This window comes from Triturus cristatus, chromosome 1_2, assembly GCF_964204655.1.
Source record: "Triturus cristatus chromosome 1_2, aTriCri1.1, whole genome shotgun sequence".
Lineage (NCBI taxonomy): Eukaryota > Metazoa > Chordata > Amphibia > Caudata > Salamandridae > Triturus > Triturus cristatus.
The window spans coordinates 884,485,014-884,505,776 of record NC_140580.1 but is presented as its reverse complement, the minus strand read 5'-3'; the positions used below and the strand labels follow the sequence as shown (position 1 = coordinate 884,505,776).

General features: G+C 43.3%; 1 protein-coding gene across 2 annotated transcripts in view; it reads left to right on the top strand.

Moving 5' to 3' along the window:
• The window catches only part of LOC146868216 (uncharacterized), a 163,210-nt gene that overhangs the window by 71,716 nt on the left and 70,731 nt on the right, over positions 1-20,763 (top strand). For both annotated transcript variants that reach the window (XM_085609427.1, XM_085609431.1), the window contains exons 5-6: positions 1,664-1,840; positions 3,052-3,171. In XM_085609427.1, the coding sequence (XP_085465553.1) occupies positions 1,664-1,840; positions 3,052-3,171 (297 nt within the window). The remainder of the gene's footprint in view (positions 1-1,663; positions 1,841-3,051; positions 3,172-20,763) is intronic.

The following is a 20,763-nucleotide window of genomic DNA, read 5'->3' as shown; positions in this document are numbered from 1 at the left end:
CGTGAAAGGTAAATGGTCTGACACCCCCTTTACTTAAGAATGTCCCAGCGCAAATATATATTCTAGGCTTGAATGTGTTTTATGGGCCCCTGAATAGACCAAGAACTGCCAAACTCCTCTGTTCAATTTCCTCCATATATCCACAAATCACAACACTGGTACAAATTTTCCCAGATGGTGGTTCCCTTGCCTAGCCTTGTGCCAATACTAGTTCTGAGATTCATGACTAGGTTAAAATCTCTTCCTATCACGAGCACAGCACCCGAGATCCATAGCAGAAATTATACTAGTTTCTCCAAAGTGCTCATCTGCTGGGATAGTGGTACCAATACAAATGCATTTTTTCTCTCTTTCATCTCCAACACTGTTGCATAACATTCCTTGGGATCCTTCCAAGTTTCATCGTAAGGAATTTCTTTCTCTCTAATCTGCTTCTTAGACTCTTGCCCCCTCCATCTATCCTTTACTCATCGCAAACCTCCTACTGCTATGATCTCCCAATAAACACTTTCTAGACCCTTTCCTCTACAATCCCTCCACTATCCTTTTCAATCCAACCAACAGACTCACATGTCCACCGCTCAAATTAATTTCATATATCCCTATAATAATTAACCGCTATTCCTTTTTGGGCTCAGGAGTAGCGTGCTACTCGCCGAAAAGCTCGACACCACCTCGTCAGGGGTAGTAAGCGCTATATAAATGCAATTACAATTGAGTTCCATGCCTCCGCTTTCGAGATAATGGGTAACTTATACTGCAGGTTTTCCCTTGTACCAAGGTGAAAAACTCAGAATGGCAAAATGTGTCCTGAGGTGAAAATGTGTGGCATTACCACACCGGATACAATCCCCCAGTGTTAGCAAAGGTGTTGGAGTGAACCTCTTGGGGTAACTGAAGGCCTGTAATAAATCAAACATATTTTGGTCTGCCTAGCCAGAAGATAAGGAGTTGCTAACAATTACATTCCAGTGTGTCAAAAGCCTGGTTAAGACCATGGTGACTAGGGCCGAACTCTGATTTGTCTGTACAAGAGCACTTCCTTGCGGAAACAAAGTCTGAGGTACATACCTTGCATGGTAATGAAGGATTTAAGATCTAGTACATGGAATGACCACTCTCACCAAGGTAATTCCTGAGGGAAATGTTCCTGATTTCCAAGGAAAATAAAATCCTTGCAATGCAACAACTGAAAGATTTAATTAACTTGAGTTGAGCGGTCAGGAGAGGTCTGTGACTCTGAAGCAAGCGCAATTCGAACTGGTTGGTGGAAAACAAGACAAGAGGAGGTATACAGAGCTAGTGCCAGAGCAAGAGAGAGGCAAGTTGCACATGCATCATCACAGCTATGCAGTATTTTGTTTCTGTACAACTGCGTTTAAAGTAAAACCTCTTATTTTGTACGATGGGTGCTCACAAATGTGTGATTTCTCAACTGACTCGTCAAAACATATTTATGGAATTCCTGTTTTAGCCATTTTTCTGTATATTCGTGAACAACTATAAGAATAATACAAACTTGCCCGTATTCCCTCAAAAAGAGCTGCAGATAGTTCATTGTACAGTTTGTAGAAAAAGTTAACAAACCGGAGTCTTTTATGATAAAGTTTGTTTGGTTTGATTGCTCTTCATGCTTTGTGACTTTTTTGCCTTCTGTTGTCAGCCAGGGTTCGTCGTGCTCCTCCTTGTTGGGCTTTTCCATGTCGTCTGCGCTGTAATCCTCATTCAGAGCCCAAACATGATGGCCTTCAGAGTAGGGGGTGCATTGGAGAGCCTCCAGTCGCAGTACTTCATGCTGAATCTGTGTTTCTCCATGCTGACCTTTGACCTTCAGGCACAGGTAGTATGTTCTTTTCTAAATACAATACATAGTACTTTTCTAGTGTCAGGATACTGGTTCTGTTCTAAAAACGTTAGTTCCTACAATGACTGAAGTTGTTTAATCTCTCACATGGTCTTTGTATTTGTTGGCCTGAAAGAAGAGAGCTACACCGGGCCCATGGACCACTTATCCATCAAGGCTGCACTTATTTCACAAATTGTCGGAGAAGAATTGCCCTGCAAGAAGGCACCCTGGTATTCAGGGAGCCTATAGCTACTTTTAAATGTAATCGATGAAGCACACCAACTACATGCTTATGTTGAGGCTTTTGCGCAGAAACTCTATGCAGGAATTACAGCTTTCACCAAGGTGAGGATGAAAGGCACCTTGACTAAAGTTTTTTAAAATTCTAAGTTTCTGGTCAAGGGGTAACCCAAATAATAACGAGGTGGCCCAAAGCTACTATTTTTTGTTCGAATAATATCAACTGATTACTGCAGGTTTAAAGCTCGGTTGAAGGAAATACTCTGAGGTTGCCTGATTAACTTTATTTGATCTAGACTTGGTCATATCTTGATACAGGTCTACACACCAACTGATATGCAGTGTCCATGTGCTGTAGTTCACATCATAGATATACTAGTAAATGAATTAATAATTTCCTACGAAGATCGTCATTCAGTGTGCATGACCAATGGCTTTGAGTTCCAGCAACCTTAACTGCTCGCGAAAAATGCATATAACAGCTCAGTAGTTTGTGGTTTTGTTATTGACATTGTGAGTAACCTATCAGTCACTGGTTTGAGTCAGTGGGATCAACTCAACCTTCAGTCCTTCCAAGAACTATAAAAAGGTGCTGTTGAGTTGATTCATAGCAACACCTTCTTTTGAAGCTGACAAATATCTCCGCTTACACTGTGCCCTACTCATATATACCCAAGTAATGTCTTGAAGCCTATTATTTTCCAATGGAGAAGTGAGATTATCATCAGCCGTTACCTTGGGTGGAGCACAAAAAGTTCGATTTACATTTGGATATTTTTATTTTCTTTTATTTTTATATAGTTGTATCTTTTTTTCTATATTTCTATATTTTATTATTTGATAATATTGATTGTAGTAGAGAGTGGTGCAGTGCTTGTAATCATCTAACCTTTAAACTAGTCCTTTGTTAATGTGTGTGTGAGAACATTGAGTAATGTTTCTCGTTCACTGTTCCTTTTCTTCAGCTGTGCCTCTGTGTACTTCTTTTGACATCGGGTTTGCAGCACATCTCTGAGCTTCACAGCATCATCTTGGGAATCGGAGTCGCCTGGGCCTTCCTCAAAGTAGTCATTGGCACTATGGCAGTAAGTGTTGACCATCAGGATCCTTTTGTTAGAAAAGGGTTGCATGTTGCAATAGTTTATGGAGCTCTAGAGAAAGTCATCAACAACTGTTTTAAATTATCCGGTCAGGAGTGTATACCACCTTTCTTAAAGTGGTCTCTAAATGTGACACATGCTTAGTGGTACTCTCCAATCAGTCCACTCCACTCTGCCATTGCTGAATCATCTCATCAATATTATCATCCATATTTTACAACTCTTCATTTATTTGTACCATTAAGCCCCATTGGTAAAGTGTTTGAAGATTCAAGTATTTGTCAAGGGTTGTCAAGGTATCCTTGCATTTGCAAACCTTTAATGCCCAGTGTGACTCGCTCTTTGTGAGGGGTCATTGCATGGATGTCATTTAGGGGTCAACCCCTGGCTTGCCCACTGTGACCCCTGGTACTGCTTTTGCAACCATTGGCCTCTGAGGAAGCAAAATCAGTGCCAAGAAGACATGGGTATCGTGCTCCAGTTTCATTTTCTGCCCATTTTATATTACACCAATAGTGGATACTTGTATATCTTCAATATTAGTGTAATAAAAAAATAATAATCACAAGGAGCTAGAACGAGACCTTCAGTGGCAGATGTTCTTGAATATATGTAGTGTTCATGCTTATTGGTGAGAGTGTGTTTGCACGCACAAGAGTAGGTGTGTGTGTCTGTGTGAGCATGTGTACGAGTAGATGTGATCAAGAGTCACTGACAAGTAGTGAGTGAGAATAAGCGAGATTGAGTGTCAGTGAGTATTAGTGAGTCCGAATGAAGGAGAGAGAATGAGTGAGTGTATGAGAATGACGGAGAGAGTGCAATTGAGTATGTGTAAATGTGACTGAGTCAGAGTAAGAAGGAGTGAGAATAAGCTAGAGCAAGTGTAAGACACTGAGTGAGAATAAATGATGGAGTGCGAGTGAGTGAGAATGTGGTGTTATGCTTGCTAGTCTGCCATTTAACCTGGTATACTGAAGGTAATTATTGGCTTACAGAGGCACACATAGAAAAATATTGCTACTGGCGGCAATTGTTAGCATGACAGGCACTTGTGAAAAATACTGGTACTGGCATACTGGAGGTAATTCTTGCCTTAATGGGCACCCATGGAAAAATGCTGGCAGTAGCACACTTAAGCAAATTGTTGGCATAGGGGGCATTCTTGGCAAAATTCTAGTGCTAGCTCATAGTAGATACTTCCTGGCATAAGGGAGGAAAACCATTACATAAGGGAGGGGAGCAACCATGACAAAATACTGGCCCTGACATACTAGAGGCAATTTGACATGTCAGTAATCTAAGGTATATGATGGCATTAATTGCAAGATTCTGACACTGGAATATTGTATGTAATTTCGGGCATATGAGGGACCCCCAGATAAAATGCTGGCCCCATGCATAATGGTGGTGATTTTGACATAAGGGGGATACATAGCACATTCTGAAAACAATGGGGTGAACTCCTTGAGAGCGTCCAGTTACATTGGCATGGCACACCTTGAGAGAAGTTGAATATGAATGAGTACCCTTTCAGAGCCTATGGCTTTTTAGCAAATCTATTTTAAAATGGTACCTTTTAATACACTATTTGCTCCCCAGTTTTTGAAAAATGTTCTCGAAGGTATACCACCCCCCTCTCGAAACCGACCAAGAATTGGTCTAGCTCACTACAATTCAGGTTAAGTATTACACCCCACTACCTTACTGCTTTCAAAGACAGTTTGCACCATAATGTAGGTGATTTCTAAAATAGTCATTTCTTATGTGATTTGTTATACTCACCATGCAGTTATTACAGAACTTCAGCAAGGCCAATAATTGAGATGTATTCAGGGTTACGGTCATGTGATACCAATTTCTGAAGACATTTATAGTCTAAGATCACATGATGTCACTTCCTGTGATGTCATTAAGGTCAAAGAGTGTGTGATGTCACTTCCGCTACCTGTTAATGTAAAGATGTAAGGCAACCATACTAATGATGATAATTAGCATAATATTATAAACAATAATAAATGGAAAGAACCAAGGCAGCAACAACTATATATCAAAAATACAAAAATGTGTTTATTTAAATAATTTTTAAACAACAAAGCAATATATAATGTGCATACATTCACTTTCATGTCCATCAGTCACACTGTCGTACACTCTCAAAACAGTTTAAAAACATTATTGAAAATAGAAAAATATTCCACAAAATTGGTAAAAAAACACAATCTATTAGGTAGAGATTCCCATAGAACGCAGTGGCACAAATTCAAAAGACTGGTGGTGATGTCACTTCCTGTGATGTCATTAAGGTCAAAGGGTGTGTGATGTCACTTCCGCTACCTGTGGCATTTTAGTGAATCGACATCCACGAGCTTCATACTGCCGTTTAAGAAATCAGGTTGGGGTTAGGTCTGTACTATTCTCATGAGGATTAAGCTTAACCAACATCTTACTAACTTAACATTTCAGGATGCACGTGAAGTCACGTTTAAGGTTTTTTTTTTCTTCTAGCAACTCTGGTACCTTGGCATTACCTATACAGCTGCTGTCAACCAACCATGTTTATATCATTTTTCCAGAGTACTGCATGACCTAATGCCCATGATTAGTGGTATTTTTAGGTCTCACCTGAGACAGCGTGTGCCCTAGCGCATTTGCTTGCAAGACATATTGTATATAACAAGGGACTTGGAGTCCTCCAATTGCTTACCATTTGTTGGCTTCATTTGCACTCTTATTTGCTGGCTTCTAATTGGCCAGCATATGCCAGCTTCACTTCCTCTTCTTTTGTGTGGAGAATGAACCAAGTACTGATTGCTTCATATTGATTAGGGTCATTCTGCACTGTACTACTTTTATAATTTCTTCTCCCACCTCCATTGTCTGTGTTACTTCTTCCCTCGCCTACTCCTCTTGTTTGTGTTTTTTCTGCACCTCCAATTGTCTGTGTTGCTTCTTCCCCCCCCATCTTCCTGTGGTCCACGTTGCTTCCTCCCACCCACCCTCTGTCTGGTTTTGCCCCCCACCGCCATAAGAAAAATAAGCACCATGAAGCGGCCACCACTGGCTGCATCATAGTGCTTTTTTTTTATTACCCTAGTGTCTGTTCCCTCCCACTATCCCTCCTGTTGTTTATGTTGGCCACAATCTCTTCCATTGTCCCTATTCTCTACTCCCTCCACCATAAGAAACAATAATTTGCAATGCAATATGTTTCGCATTACTGAAAGTCTGAGCTATTTGCGTTGCAAATAATAATGCATTTGTGAGACTTTCAGCAATTGTATTTTTAAATATAAAAGCGGGTGCCGTGCTGCAACATAAACCGCGGCACCCGTGTTGTAAATATGAAAGCAGGTGCCGTGCTGCAACCTAAAGCGCGGCACCCGTAAAGTTATGCACATGGTGGCCCGTGAAGTGGGCGCCAAGCTAATAATAAAAATAATAATAAAAGTGGGTGCTGTGCTAAGACATGAAGCACAGCGCCTGTGCATATTTAAGTTAGTGTAGAGGGACGTGGATTGGGAGATGTAAAAATACATAACAAAGCGTGGCTTAAATAGAATATAAGATAAAGCCCAGCATGCTGCACTGCTTAAAATAACACAAGCGGTTGCAGGTGAGCATGCTATGTGTGCAATAGGAGAAAGTCATTTAAGAAAATATTGCTGACAGACTGTAAATAAAACATACCGAGTAACAACACATGTAACACAGCACATGGATGAATTGTTATGAATAACTGCATAATAAGGACGGAAAAAAACTTCTGTGGACTGAAGAAAATACAGAAATATAGGTGAGGCTGAGCGGGTTAAGATGCCCCTCGCTAATCAGCAATATGCATGGGCTGTGATTGAATAGCTTCTCCTGTTAGCTTTCGGCACTGTGCTTTCAAGAACACATTTAAGCTGTGTAGGATCGAGGCTGCAAGGAGGCTAGAAGGAAAAATATGTGTAGTGTTAATATGTGGCATGGTGCAGAGTGGAATTATGTGGAGTATATTTATGTTGCATGGCATGGATTTACATGGAGTGAAATGTAGTGGAGTTGAATTATGTGGCCTGATGTTGAATTATACTTTGTGGGTTGCAATTATGTGGTGTGAAATCATGTAGATTGGAGTGGAATTGTTTATTATGGAATTGTGTGGCATTGAGTGTAACTGTGTGTAGGGGAATTATGTGGCATGGTGTGCAGGGAAGTGTAGTAGAATTATGTGTAATGGTATTGTGTGTCGTCGAGTGTCATGTATTGAGTGGAATTATGTGGCATGATGTTGAATTTATGTGGCATGATGTTGCATTATGTGATGTGGTTTGGATATATGTGATGTGGAATTCTGTGGAGTTGAATTGTGTTGAGTGTAATGGAATTATGTTGCATAGGGTGGTTTTATGAGAAGTGGAATTATGTGGCATGCAGCAGAGTGGAAATTTGTGGAGTTGAATTTGTTGGATTGTCATTATGTGATCAGCCGCATGCAGAAATCATAGACAAAAGGGAGGGCTTTGCGGCTATTACCTATTCGTATGTAGTGTGCAGTAGTTTCCTAAATGCTATGGTATTTTGGCATTTCTGCCTAAAGTTTGGTTAACGTAATTCAAAGGTGAGACTTATTGGCTTTACCAATATTTGTTGTTAATTTGGTCTGAAGAAGCATATTACACCTAAATTAATAGTGGCATGAAGAAATAACAAACTGAAAGTGAAGCTTTGAAAAGGGGTCAATCAACTCCTCTATAAATCGGGTAGTGTTTGGAATTTTTAATTTTTCTTTTTTTTTTTTTTGATAAAGCGCCCTGATTCGGCGAATGTTGCTTTATACAGAACAAAGACCTGTTAAGTTTCCAAACACATGCACCAATAAAAGTCAAGCCTTGCTCCAGCCCTAGCAACATCCCCCGAGCATGAAAATGGAATAGGCACACACTCCAGTACATCAGTGTTAGACCTGTCAGCCCTTTGGGTGGTCCCTCCTCATCATTATTTATTTTGTCCCACTTTTGCCTCAAACCCTGTTAGTATTTTTCCTTTTTGGGAACCACCAGACTTTTTAGTGTTGATGCAGGGTCAGGGAGCCATTTTCCCTACCCCTGGAACTTCTGTCTGAGGGCCTGAAACACAAAATGGTGGCCACCCATTGTCACCTGAGACATAGCTGGAACCTACTAGTACCTTCCAGAACATTCTAGAACCCTGTGACAGTGTGAGGCAGGTTTAGAATGTTGGGAAGCCAGCTCAGAGTTGGCAGTTGGAGTAGGCAGTTGGCACCTGATTGGAGAGGAGAGAGGACAGAGAAACAGAAGGAGGAAGGAGTAAGGCAGCAGGGGTGGAAACTTGTGCCTGGAGTGGGGTCCAGAAACCCACCCTTGATACTAGTCCCTACTGACCAAGCCCAGCCTAAAGCCCTGTGTGGGATAAAGACCAGAAAATCATCTTAAGGACCTGAACAGCCGGAACAGGCCTTAAAGGAGAAGAACAGCAAGTTCCTGACCTGTTTGGTGGAATCCTCCTGGAGACCCGACGTCGAGAAGCCTGGAGACCTGGAGCCCGAGGTGGAGAAGCGGCGCTGACAGAAGGCAGACGTCGTACCCGGAGCCGCTAGAGGTCGAGTGAGGGCGCCGACGGAGGTCGTGGAGAGACACCAGAGGTCGAGTAGAAGTCACCTGAGGTCGAGGTGAGGCGTCGACGGGGGAGTGAAGTCCGCCCTCCGGAGTCGCCGGAAGCTGAAGTAAAGCGCGCAGGAGGTCGGGAGTGGAGGTCGCACTCCGGAGTCGCCTGAGGTCGAGGCGAAGCGCGCAGTAGGTCGGGAGTGGAGATCGCACTCCGGAGTCGCCGGAACCCGAAGTGGAGCCGACGGAGGTCGGGAGTGGAGGTCGCACTCCGGAGTCGCCCGGAAGCGGGGGAACCGTGACCCTGTGACGCCGGAACACGACATCGAGCCGAGGCCGCCCAGCGACATCAATCCGGAGCCGCCTCACGGCATCGACCCGGCGTCAGGTAAAGCAGATTGACGCAACATCGAACCGAGGCCGGCCAGCGACGTCGACCCGGCGCCGAGCGGAGCCGATCTTCGTGAAAAGGGCAGTAAGTGGTAGAAAGGGCATCTGAGGCCCTGTGGAGCCCTAAAAGACCATTCTTGGGGCTAGAGGGGTGTTAGGACCAACCTGAGAATGCTAGGGGGTGAACTGAGACTGGTGCAGGGACCTGTGTGAGGGACTGTGTATTTGGAAGAGTCAGAACCTTAGGTTTCCCTCATTCTACCTCAGCTTAGGCCCCAGCCTTGACCACTCTAGGTGGGACATCCCCAGGCCACCCCAGTGACCATAAGCTGTACTTGGGCATGGTAAAATCAATCTACCTCATAAATGTGATCTGATTTGCAATTGTTTGATTGCTTATATTATTTATTGAAGGTGTTTTATTTATTGTCTGACTGTATTTATTCCTGCCTTGTATTTATTGTCTGACAGTATTTATTTGCCCTATGTATTTATCGCACCTCTATTTATTCCTTGTGTATTTATGACCTAATCCTATTTATTACACGTGCAAAGTGTTATTATTTAATTGACCTGCTATTTCTGAAGAAAATCCTTTTGTATTGTATTTGTGTCATAACCCTGCAACTAAGAGAAAAATTAAGATAAACACAAAGAGATTCTTTCATAAATTTTTACGGTGTAGAGTCGTTTTTGGAACGGATGAACGCATGGTTATTGTGAGGGTGTGACGTACGCTTAACACGGTGCCTGACCCCCGACCGCTCGAGCCAAGCTACCCCTTGTGTTGGGAAAAACCGGGTGACTGCTAACCCGGTTGCCCGGGGTTTTCTAACAATCAGCTATTGTCGGTGAGGGAGCAATTCCAACTAGGAATATGCCTAAAAATGGCAATCTGAATTACAAAATCAATGCCCTCTTTTGAGGTCCTGACAGAGGCTTTCCTGGTTCTGTAATACCTCAGTTCAATCGAGAATCACTTCAGTCCCTTGTACTGCAAAACACAAAATCACCTGATAGAACAAACAAAGAATTCCCACATGCCCCGCCTACTGCGACCGAATAAAAGGGTTTGTTAACAAACGTAAGGATTTGGGCTCAACAGCTCTTTTGAATTCTGCTGATATAACAGAAAGTGATGCTATTCTGAAGTGTCCAGGCTGCAGGAAAGCAAGGCTTCTCCCGGCAAATAGAAAGGCAGAAGCGAAAGCCATCATTTACAGAAGTGAAAATCGTGTGTAAATACTGGCTTGCAATCTAAGTCGCCTCTGGAACAAAAGCCCCACTAAAAATCTTTATGTTGCATGCACTATTTATTATTTTGTTGAGTAATTGTGAGAAAATGTTTCTCTTTTTGAGGAGGCACAATTAAATAATTTCACTCAAGGAGGGGCACTGCATTAAAAAGTTTGAAGACACTTCCATTATAATAAATTAACTAGCTCAGAGGGAAACATTCTTCAGTCCCACGCCCTGCATTCTTTCCATTAGGAACAGCCCTCTCCCTGTTCTTTCCCCTGAAAGAAGGAAAGCGCGCAGACACAGCCGAAAGAATGTGAAAAGATAAACCGCAGATAGACCATCTCCCTCAACTCACAAACAAACACATAAACAAGCTGCGAGGGGTTGCGGGATGGAAAGCAAAGCTATTCGGAAGTGTCCAGGCTGCAGGGAAGCAAGGCTCCTCTTTCAAAATATAAAGGCAGAAGCGAAAGCCATCATTTGCAGAATTGAAAGTCGTGTGTAAATAGTTTCTTGTAATTGGATTCCTAGTTACCTCGGGAACAAAAGCATGACGAAAGTTTGCGCTGTCCCGTGAAACAAGGGAAACCCACGTAAACACATCCGAAAGAATGTGACAAGATAAGAACCAGATAGACCATCTCCCTCAACTCACAAACATAAACAAGCTGCGAGGGGTTGCAGATCAGTGTGTCCTGTCTGCAACAGCACACAGCAGAAAGTAAATTAAGAAAATAGTGTTCACAGACTAATTAAAACATCCAGGGTAACAACACACGTAAGAGGGCCAGTCCTCATGGGAGGTTACAACAGGAGAAAAGGCGGTACTAAGGAGAGACTACTAAGCCAATTCACCAATCATAAGCCACCATTTTCAAAGGACAGTAGCAGGAGCCAATTGAACAAAGTGAGCGTTTCTTTTAAGCCCATATCTAGATACTACATGTCTCTTCGAGACAGCGCATGCACTGCCTGGGCGAGACCTAAAACTGAAGCTGCAGGGGTTCAGCACATAGCACTGCGATTCCTAAATTATGTTACGCACTGCACAGTCTAGTACATTCGATGAACACACCCTGTTACACTAACAGTAAATCAAGTATTGCCCCTCACTGGACTGCACATGCTGCTGTAACACATGTATATTCCCTTGCAGCAAACTCCGACTAAAGCTGCGTGTACAAACAATACATTTCAAGATAATTGCGATGTTACACAAAAGGGAACGCCGGATTAATTGTAAAATGCACCAAATTAAACATCTAATCTCCGTGAAACAACATGCACGTTCAGACTGAGTGTCCCCTTTCACTCTACACATGTCACGTGATCAGTGTCCGATAAGGGCAGTGGAGTGCGTTACGCAAACCGGTAAAACTGCAATCTCGGTGGTCTTTCCTTTACCTTACTTCACAACACGAACAGACCAAAAATAAACTGCACAATCTCCCAACCCAAAGTACATTTACATAGCGAGTTGATGCGAATCCTGGCGCACTGCCCAAGCAACTTCACTCAAAGATCCGTGAGACTCCCCACAGCACTTTAAAGGCAGAAGGCCACCCTCCTCCGAGTCATGCAGAACACACATACCTTTTACAAAGTAAAGTCCCATGATTGTAACCCTCTCGGAAAGTAGCACAAAATATTTGACGAACGTCAACACCTGTATTTTGTGTGGCCAAAATGTTTCATTTTCCAAGGTCATAAAAATTGCTGAGGCTCCATTACAGTCCATTGCAATCACTCATGCAACCACAACACAGAGCCACCTACTCAGTTCTACGTACAGATGGAGACCATATCATTATGTATCCCAGTAAAACCGACCCACTTATTTAGCAATGCAGTAAATGGGGCTAAAAGGGCGTTTTTAAGTAATAACATGTGATCGAGTTAAACAAAACTGAACCTCTTCAAACTTTCTTTTTGTCTCACAACACAGTAATTCAACAAGCATTGGCAAAGGCAATAGGTCTAACCTATGCAAGAGCTATTGGTTTTGCCGACGTCACATAGCCATGTTGAAGAGCAGCATGGCTGCTTTGCAGCAGAGCTAAAAGTTTTTAAAAGCTCTATGATGACGCAAGTGCTGGCTGCATCATAGCACTTTTTTTCTTCTTTTTGTGGGTGTTGCTTCTTCCCCTCCCAACTCCCACCCTCTGATTGTCTGTGTTGCTTACTCCCCACCAACTGCCACCCTTCTGTTCTCTGTGTGCCCCACCCTACCGCCATAAGAAAAAAGAATGTGCAATGACGTGGCCAGCGCTGGTCTCATTATATCTTTTTTTTTTTTTCCCCCGACCCATTGCCCATCGAACCACCACCCTCCCTAACGCTGTTCATGTTGCTCTGCCTCACGGTGTCCCAGTTGACCACTCGCCATAAGAAGGGAAAAAAAAGCAATATGTCACGGTCAGTGCTGGCCACTTCATAGTGCTTTTTTTTAAACTTTTAGTCCTGCTGAACAGCAACCACGCTGCTCTTCAACTTGGCTAAAGGACATGGGCAAAGTCAATAGCTCTCACACAGGTAAGAGCTATTGGTTTTGCCAGTGCTTGTTGGACAGGTTTTTCCATCCATTCTCATTTAGCTACTTATGACAGCATAGCACACACAGCCCAGTCACTGCCAAGAATAGATGACATATACCTTTGCTGGAAGAGGTAACAGTTGTATAGGTACGGCTCAATATGCTACTCCGTCCCACGCCTGGTACGTGTTATGGTAAAATATAAAATATTTCCATGATGTCACAAGCTGTATGAGACCCATGTCTGGGCATGCCTATGGCAAATAGTAAGTAAGTAATTGTTTATTTGCATGATTAATAAAAACCATTGCGATAATTTACATAAAATAGAGGAAAAATATTAACATTTATGATGCAACTTTAAGATTTGTGGAATAACCAAGTTCTTGCAAGGTTACAGTAGCAATGATTTATATAGAAGAAATATTAAAATTAATGGTACGAAATTAAGTAGCCAATGTATTGTGGCCCCTGATCTTAGTCAATAGAAATAAGAATGGCGGCATAATATATGTGCAAAATGGCAATAGCTTGTGTAATTGAAATACTGTCTTGGGCATTGCAGGGATTTTGTTTGGGTTGTAACTGGATTGGTTGATTTTCTGCACTTTTGGGTTGTGCATTCCATGAGAGTCGTAACTGGGTTGGTGTTTGCATGGGTGGCCCCCATCCCATATAATCTTCGTGAAGATTGCTCAGTCCTTCCACTGTGTTGCCTTATGTTATTTTATCTTTATTTCTGCTATACTCCTGAATTTGACCAGGCGGCAACTCAGCGGGACATGGCAAATAGGGCATCACACTAAAGTATACAAAAATTGATAGATGAAATGCTTACTTTTATCGCAGCCACTGGTAATTACTCGGGCCACATCCCAGTCCATCATTATTTTGCACATCATGCCACCTCAGTTTGGACCTAACCATATGCAAATTAATCCCGGTCTTACTCCAATAGGAACAGTATAGACCTAACTACCAGGCCAGATTCTCCCTGAACCAGAAACATAAGTAACCCAAGACCAGTCAGTCGGGTATAGCTTGGTTCCAGTGGCACAGTGAGCTTGGGACCCACATATGGGCATAGTCATTGCAACTAGCGGGTTGCGCTTAAGTATACAAAACAAACCGAATATTTAAACCAGATCTGTTGGCTTAAATACTGCTTGTTTCTCTGGGTGCAGACCTCGGATTAGTCAGCAAAGCAATATAGGAAAATTAAAGGTTCCTGGAATATTGGGAAAAGGATTATTGCATTTTTCGTTTTTTCGTTTTGCCTTTGATGCAGTACTACTGTGCCGAAAATATGTAGCATTACTACATGCCGTGTCCGAAAAGCTTGTGTTACCATCAGCAAAAATGTGGGGCTAACAACACCAAATACATGCAGGAAAACCTGTAAAAACTCTATTTCCATGTGTAAATTCCTACTTAAAGATATATTTTCTGTAATACAAAGTGTAACAGTGGGTACCGCAATTACAGATTTATGGCATTATTGAGAATTTAGCAAGAAACTCTAAATTTGGGCCCTTAAAAGTATACAAAGGCTGGTCACCTTAACCAGATGTGAAAGGCCTGGTGCGAGTGTAAGGACCCTCCCCCGTGCCCTGCATGCTGCAGGGACCTGGGTCATCCTCTTAACCCCTTCCTCTCTTCAGTATCAAGGTGTTTGGTAGCACAATAAGAGGATTGAATCTAATGCTCTTGAGCCAGAGCTCTCGCAAGGATACAACAAGCATTTACAATGCAATGGTCTCGGCATTGTTAAAGTTAGAGCTATTGGCATTGCTCATGACATTATTTTTGTTTATGTTTTTGTTTTTAAAACATTTAAAGAAACGGCATTGTTATTTACAATGTCAATAGCTTAATCTCTCTCAAATGCGAGACCTATTGCATTTGCACCCACACACAGAGCCACACACACAGAGCCACACACACAGAGCCACCCACACAGAGCTATTCACATAGAGCAACCCACACACAAATAGAGCCACCTACACACAGTTACCCACACACAGACAGAGCCACCTACAAAAAAAGCCACCCACACACAGAGCCACACACATTCACACACACGCACACACATAGAGCCTCCCACACACACACAGAGCCACCCACAGTGCCGCAATGTGTGGCGCAAGCTGCAGGGGCCTTCTAAGGAGGGCCTTGGCACTTATATGTTTTTTACTTCTATATATATTTTTTTTGCATTAATTAAGCACTGCAGTAACCACGAACTGTTCTGAGCATCAGTATGACGGTTCTTCTTAAATTCCTGAGTCCGGCCACAGATAAAAGGATCGTGAGTTCAAAGGGAAGTGCTCAGAGTTCAACCCCGCAGCTAGGAAGAGTGGACAGCAACTGGTAATTAGCTGGATACTTTCTCAGACATTTGTTTGCACAGTCATGCCACGTGCTATTTATTGTGCCCTTGGGTCTTATCTTAAATACAGTTTACATCTATTTACGAACTGCCTGTTTCAGCCATGAAGTCTTCCATGTCTCTTTTTGCATGTGTACCCCAGTTGACAGACACAATGCCACTGATCTTGTGTGATATCAGTCTTCACTTGCCGAACAACAACTGTGAGCAAAGACGTGACCCCAGTGCTCTCATCGACGGCTCCTCCGTCCCCGGCACTTAGAAAGTTTCAATTATCCTCCAAGGATTGGTGATAGCAAGAAGGTTGGAATGGGTCGTGACTCTGCAGTATCCCGGATGAGGCCGCAAACTGTTAGTACAGGCACAGGTAAGCTGCCCACTTACTCTCCCCCATGTCCACGACATCGGCAACAGCCTCACTGTCATACATGCCAACATTTCATAAAAGCAAAGTGCGAGATTTAAAAAAAAAAAAATCGGGAGAAGGGGGCCTTCAATCGGGTTTCTGTCATGTATGGACTTTGGAAGTGTGCTGCGGCAGGATCGGACATTTGAAAGCAAATTCACGTGTTTTTTAATCCCCTTTCAAAAGCATGGAGCGCAGTGGCAGGCAGAGAAAGAGGGGGATGCAAGAGTTTGAACTGGCCTGGCAGGTTGCGGTCAGTGCATACACCCCCCCCCCACCCCCCTCCCCGTCAGCCCAGGCTGAAACAGCTTCGGGCACACACACAGCCGCCGCCCCCACCCCCTCCCAGTACTTCACAGACCATTCGCTTGTTAATGAGGCTTTGTTGGTGTTTCACCTCTTCTAGACCTCCTGTATCGCAATTCTGACTATTGCTGGAAGAATTAGTAAGTTACACAATACCGAGCCCTGTCTGCTGAAACCCCGAGGAATCGGGTTTTTGCTTGCAGGAATCGGGAGGCGGGAGACTAGCCATGAAATCGGTAGTCTCCCGCCTGAATCGGGAGTGTTGGCATGTCTGCACTGTGCTTACCTGAAAGTGGTCAGAGAGAAGCTGTAACCGCGCTCCGCCGCCATCTTCTTATTCATAGTGAATGTGAAACACCAGAGAACCCGGCTCCTACCGCGTGTAAATAGATAGAGGACAACATGGAAGTATCAACTCAAGAAGAAGCAGCCTCCATATTGGAAAAGCATTTACGTTCATGCCCATTACTAAATCCTCAGCATGTCCATTTTGATTTTTCAATAATATTTATGTGGGCGGCGGCTGCCGGTGCAGTCACTGCTTTTGGGGCGGCTCCAGATTCACTCGCAGTCTGTGCTCCAGAGCTGGCAGAAGCCCGAGGGAAGCCGCGGGCCGGGTGCACGGAGTTGCGGATCGGCCTCGGCTTGTCATTAGGAGGCAGCGGCTGCGGATCTCGGGGGAGACATGTCGCGCCCCGCAGTACAGCCGAGTCAGCAGAAGCTGGCCGAGAAGCTCACCATCCTCAACGACCGCGGCATCGGGATGCTGACCCGACTCTACAACATCAAGAAGGTGAGGTGGGGTCCCGGGAACTCTGACAGCCACTGCTCGGGGAGTTGGGAAGGGGCAGTGGTGGGCGTTGCCAGAACAAGTCCACCCTCAAATCTGCGTTTTCCAGTCTCCAAATGTCAATTTCTAATTTTATTATCTCTTGCGCGCTAAAGCTTTCCGAAAGAAAATCAGGGCAGAGCAAAGCGTCATCAAAGTCCTCATTCAACAAGTATGTTGTGGTAACTTGATGCCATTCAATACAAATGAAAGTTACGTTTCATAAACATTCATCACGTTCTATAAACAGCACAAGGATTGCCCAAGAGCAGGGGGAGAGGACGAGCACACCACCGCCTTTCTCCAAGGTGAAGCAGAAATGCCTCTGCGAAAGGCAGCGCGCGTTTCCGGATTCGGGGGCGTGTTTTGCTTTTCTCTCCTCTTGCCATTGGCTGGAGGAGATAATGAGAAAAGGTGAAAAAAACACGCCCCCGAATCCGAAAAGGACGGAGCCTGTTCGGAGTGACGGACCTCTTCTCCAATGGCTGGCCAGCATTCAAGAGGCCAGCCAATGGAGAACAGGGGAGAAGAGGGGCGGGTTCAAGCCCCTCTACTCCAAGTCATTCTCTCTCGCGAGCGAGACTGCGCAAGCGCAGCCTTCGCTAGCCGAGACCTAAAAAGTGACATTTTTAATTTTACAGACCTGAAGCTCTGCCAAGTACAATGCATCACGTATTATTCTAACGCAGACTGATGGAATCTCAGCATCGTCACATGTATTTGATCAGAATGCATATCCGGTTTCTCAGCCAACAGCATGCTCAATGTTGTTTTGTAAGTAATGTGTTACTGATCTGCCGAAGCAACTCTTGGCACCAACTGTTTCTGATGACCTCCCAGCTGCATGTCTTCTCATTATGCTGTCATTTGGAGTTTTATCTCCAAACCACCAATGCTTTTCCTGTGGCCACCCAGAATGCCTGTGTGTTGAGTTGCCAATCTTCTCAAACCGCAGTGGGTGTGAAGGGCAGTCTATAGCCCACCCAACAGCTGTCGTGCACCAATTCCTTTGGCACCGGATAGATTGCACCTAAAGGGAATTAAGAGTAGACCCAAAAAGAGACGGACATAATAGGAAATCTCTGTTGATGCCCCGCTGCTGCCTGTGATCCCCCAGGCTTTCACACTCAGATAGCTTACTCTGTGTAGCCTGCTTGCAGCTCTCATCTCTCCTGCATTGGAAGAGCATCAGTACTCCATAAGTATTGGAGATAGCTAGACTCGTGCCTCTTGGCCCATCTACCAGACTGTGCAGCAACTACGAAGCTGAGCAGGTACCATGGGCGCGAAACTTCTGCCTCGAGTCTGCCTTATAGGTTGACTGGAAGAAATTGTAGTCCACGACAGCTGTAGTCAACTAGGCTCTAATTAATGAGTGCACATGAATTGCTGAGTAGCTTGCAATTGGGCCATGGGTGTGTTTACATACATGGATCACAAGAGACCAACCAGTCCTGAAAGCAGACACCTAGCGTGCAGTCTACCAGGGTTATGCGTGATTGGCACAGTTGCCAGTAAACTTCAAAACTTGGGTAGATTCACTCCATAGACCGGTTATTGCTGCTCTCTTTTCCACCACCATGTTTGTCTAATTTATTGTCCCACTATCAATCGGCCAACACGTGTTTCACGGTAAACATCACTACATTGGGGCCTATTTTACAGGTCCAATATGTCACTAAAAATCAAATCCAAAAATAATGACCAAACAAATATGCACACTCACTTATTATATTATGTCATTGACGTACATTTTAAATGCAGTTTTGCGACTCTTGCTTCTACTTCTGTTAGCAGAAATCACACAATCAAAACTCGCAATACCTACTCTTTTTAGAACTCCTCATCATATGGGTAAACAAGCCACACGAGGACTTCTCTTGAGACATCGACAAAGCACGCCACTATTCATCCATATTTTTAGTCTAAATAGTAGCACATACCAATCCCTGTTCTATCACAATAAAATCATTAACCATTCATGAATCCTGTCCAGAAATTTGAACCGAAGAATGTATGTAATCACAGTTACATCTATTAGCTAAACTATTAAATTTCAAGATCACCTCTTAAGATCATAATATGGATCAAATGTATATTCAATATTACATAATAAGAACCTCAGATACAGTCCTATGATAGGCGATCAGTTCATCATAATAAACTTACTTCCACTCATATTTTCTAAAAGTTTCCCTCTTATCAATGATTCATAATTCGGGCCGTCTGTATTTATCCATATTTATGCTTTGGTCATTTTATCAGTATTCATCCACATTTATTTTTGTCGCAAGCAAATGAAGACATTGCAGTTAGAATTTTTCCTCATTTATTTAAATAGACATGCAAACTTGCACTTCGAGTTATAGGTTGTTGTAACTGTTTTTCAAATTGGCGCCCATGCTAAGTGCGCTTTACATATTGGGAACAAATGTCTTGCCTGTTCTCTAAGAAAAGATGCGTGAATTAGTGTTATTGATTAGGTCTCGTTTGCGCCGCTGTCTGGCAAAAAGTCAAAGCCTTACTCCCTCCTTTACTTGCATTCTTTCAGCCATCACAGAGTGTCTACTTGAAGACAAACATTCAGAGAGTCTTTTCCAGGGCCCAGACTTTGGGAGGTCCTCTCTCCAACCATTAGAAAGCAGACTACTTGCTGACGACCCAAACATGAACAAACCTTTTGGCCTGTACCTGTTTGTTTGATTTTGAAGCTTGTCTTTGTGAAAGGGATGCTGCTGTCTGTAGACGAGTTTTTGCATGAGCCCCGCGTTGAGAGGCCTTTTCACCAAATTAATATGGGTTACCTTCAACATACGCAGGGAACTGGATGTAAACACTGGTGCAGCACGAGCTACCGAAATTCAAAAGTCACAGGACTGCAGCTATCCATAGTGGGCAAGAGTCACTGGCCTTTTAATGAGGCAGAACTAGTCCTTTTCAACAGGGTTTCAATGATTTTATTGGTCTGCACAATCACTTCATGACAGAGAGCAGATACTTTGTGCATAAATTCTGCTTAAGACATTTACTTTTAAAGGGCCATTTGCGTTTCCTTAATGTTTTACGTAGTCATTTTGGTTTGCCCAAAAATGAAGCACTGAATATTGAAACCTGTTGTTCTGCAGACACAGAGCTCCCAACTGCACTTGTTTACCCCTCTCCGGAGTGGCAGTTCGACTGCAGTGGTTTCATATTTCTTTCTGCAGCCCCTCTTTCCCTCAGACAGGGATTTTCCAGAGGAGTGTAGAGGCAGCAGGAGCATTTGGTTTGTCAATATTTTTCCGTTTTTATATATAAATACAGACAAAGAAAAAAGTTTTCTGTCTGTATTTATTTGTAAAAATCCGTTTTAACAGAAAGCCGGAAGCCTTATTTATAATGCTTCCAACTAAAGGGCCCAACTAAAGGGCGGTTCAAGAAAAATATAGTAGACACCTACCAAAAACAAAAGGTTACCTCTAGAGGTCTTAACAATACAGCAAAAAGGTTCAAAATAATTCTAATATCTTCCCCTTATGAGACTGCTCCTCTTTTTAAATTTCGGAATTGTGACCGGATAAGTGGCATTCCATGACCAGTATCCTACTAGCCAAAACGCTTTGGAAGTGGCCTTTTTATGTATTCCGAAGCCCTCAAACTGGAGCCCAGCACATGATTTTTGGCATTGTAGCGCTCTATGATAATTTACTGGCTCCATGGTCTTTCTCACTAACCCCATTTCCGCAAATCCTAATTGACAACATTAGTATCTTATTTTATTAATATTATTTGGCCACAATGGCCAGAGACACCCCGAACTAGCAAGACATGCTCATTGACAAAGTAATCTCTCCAAACGATATGACTGAACTAAATATTTACATTCTTCAATAG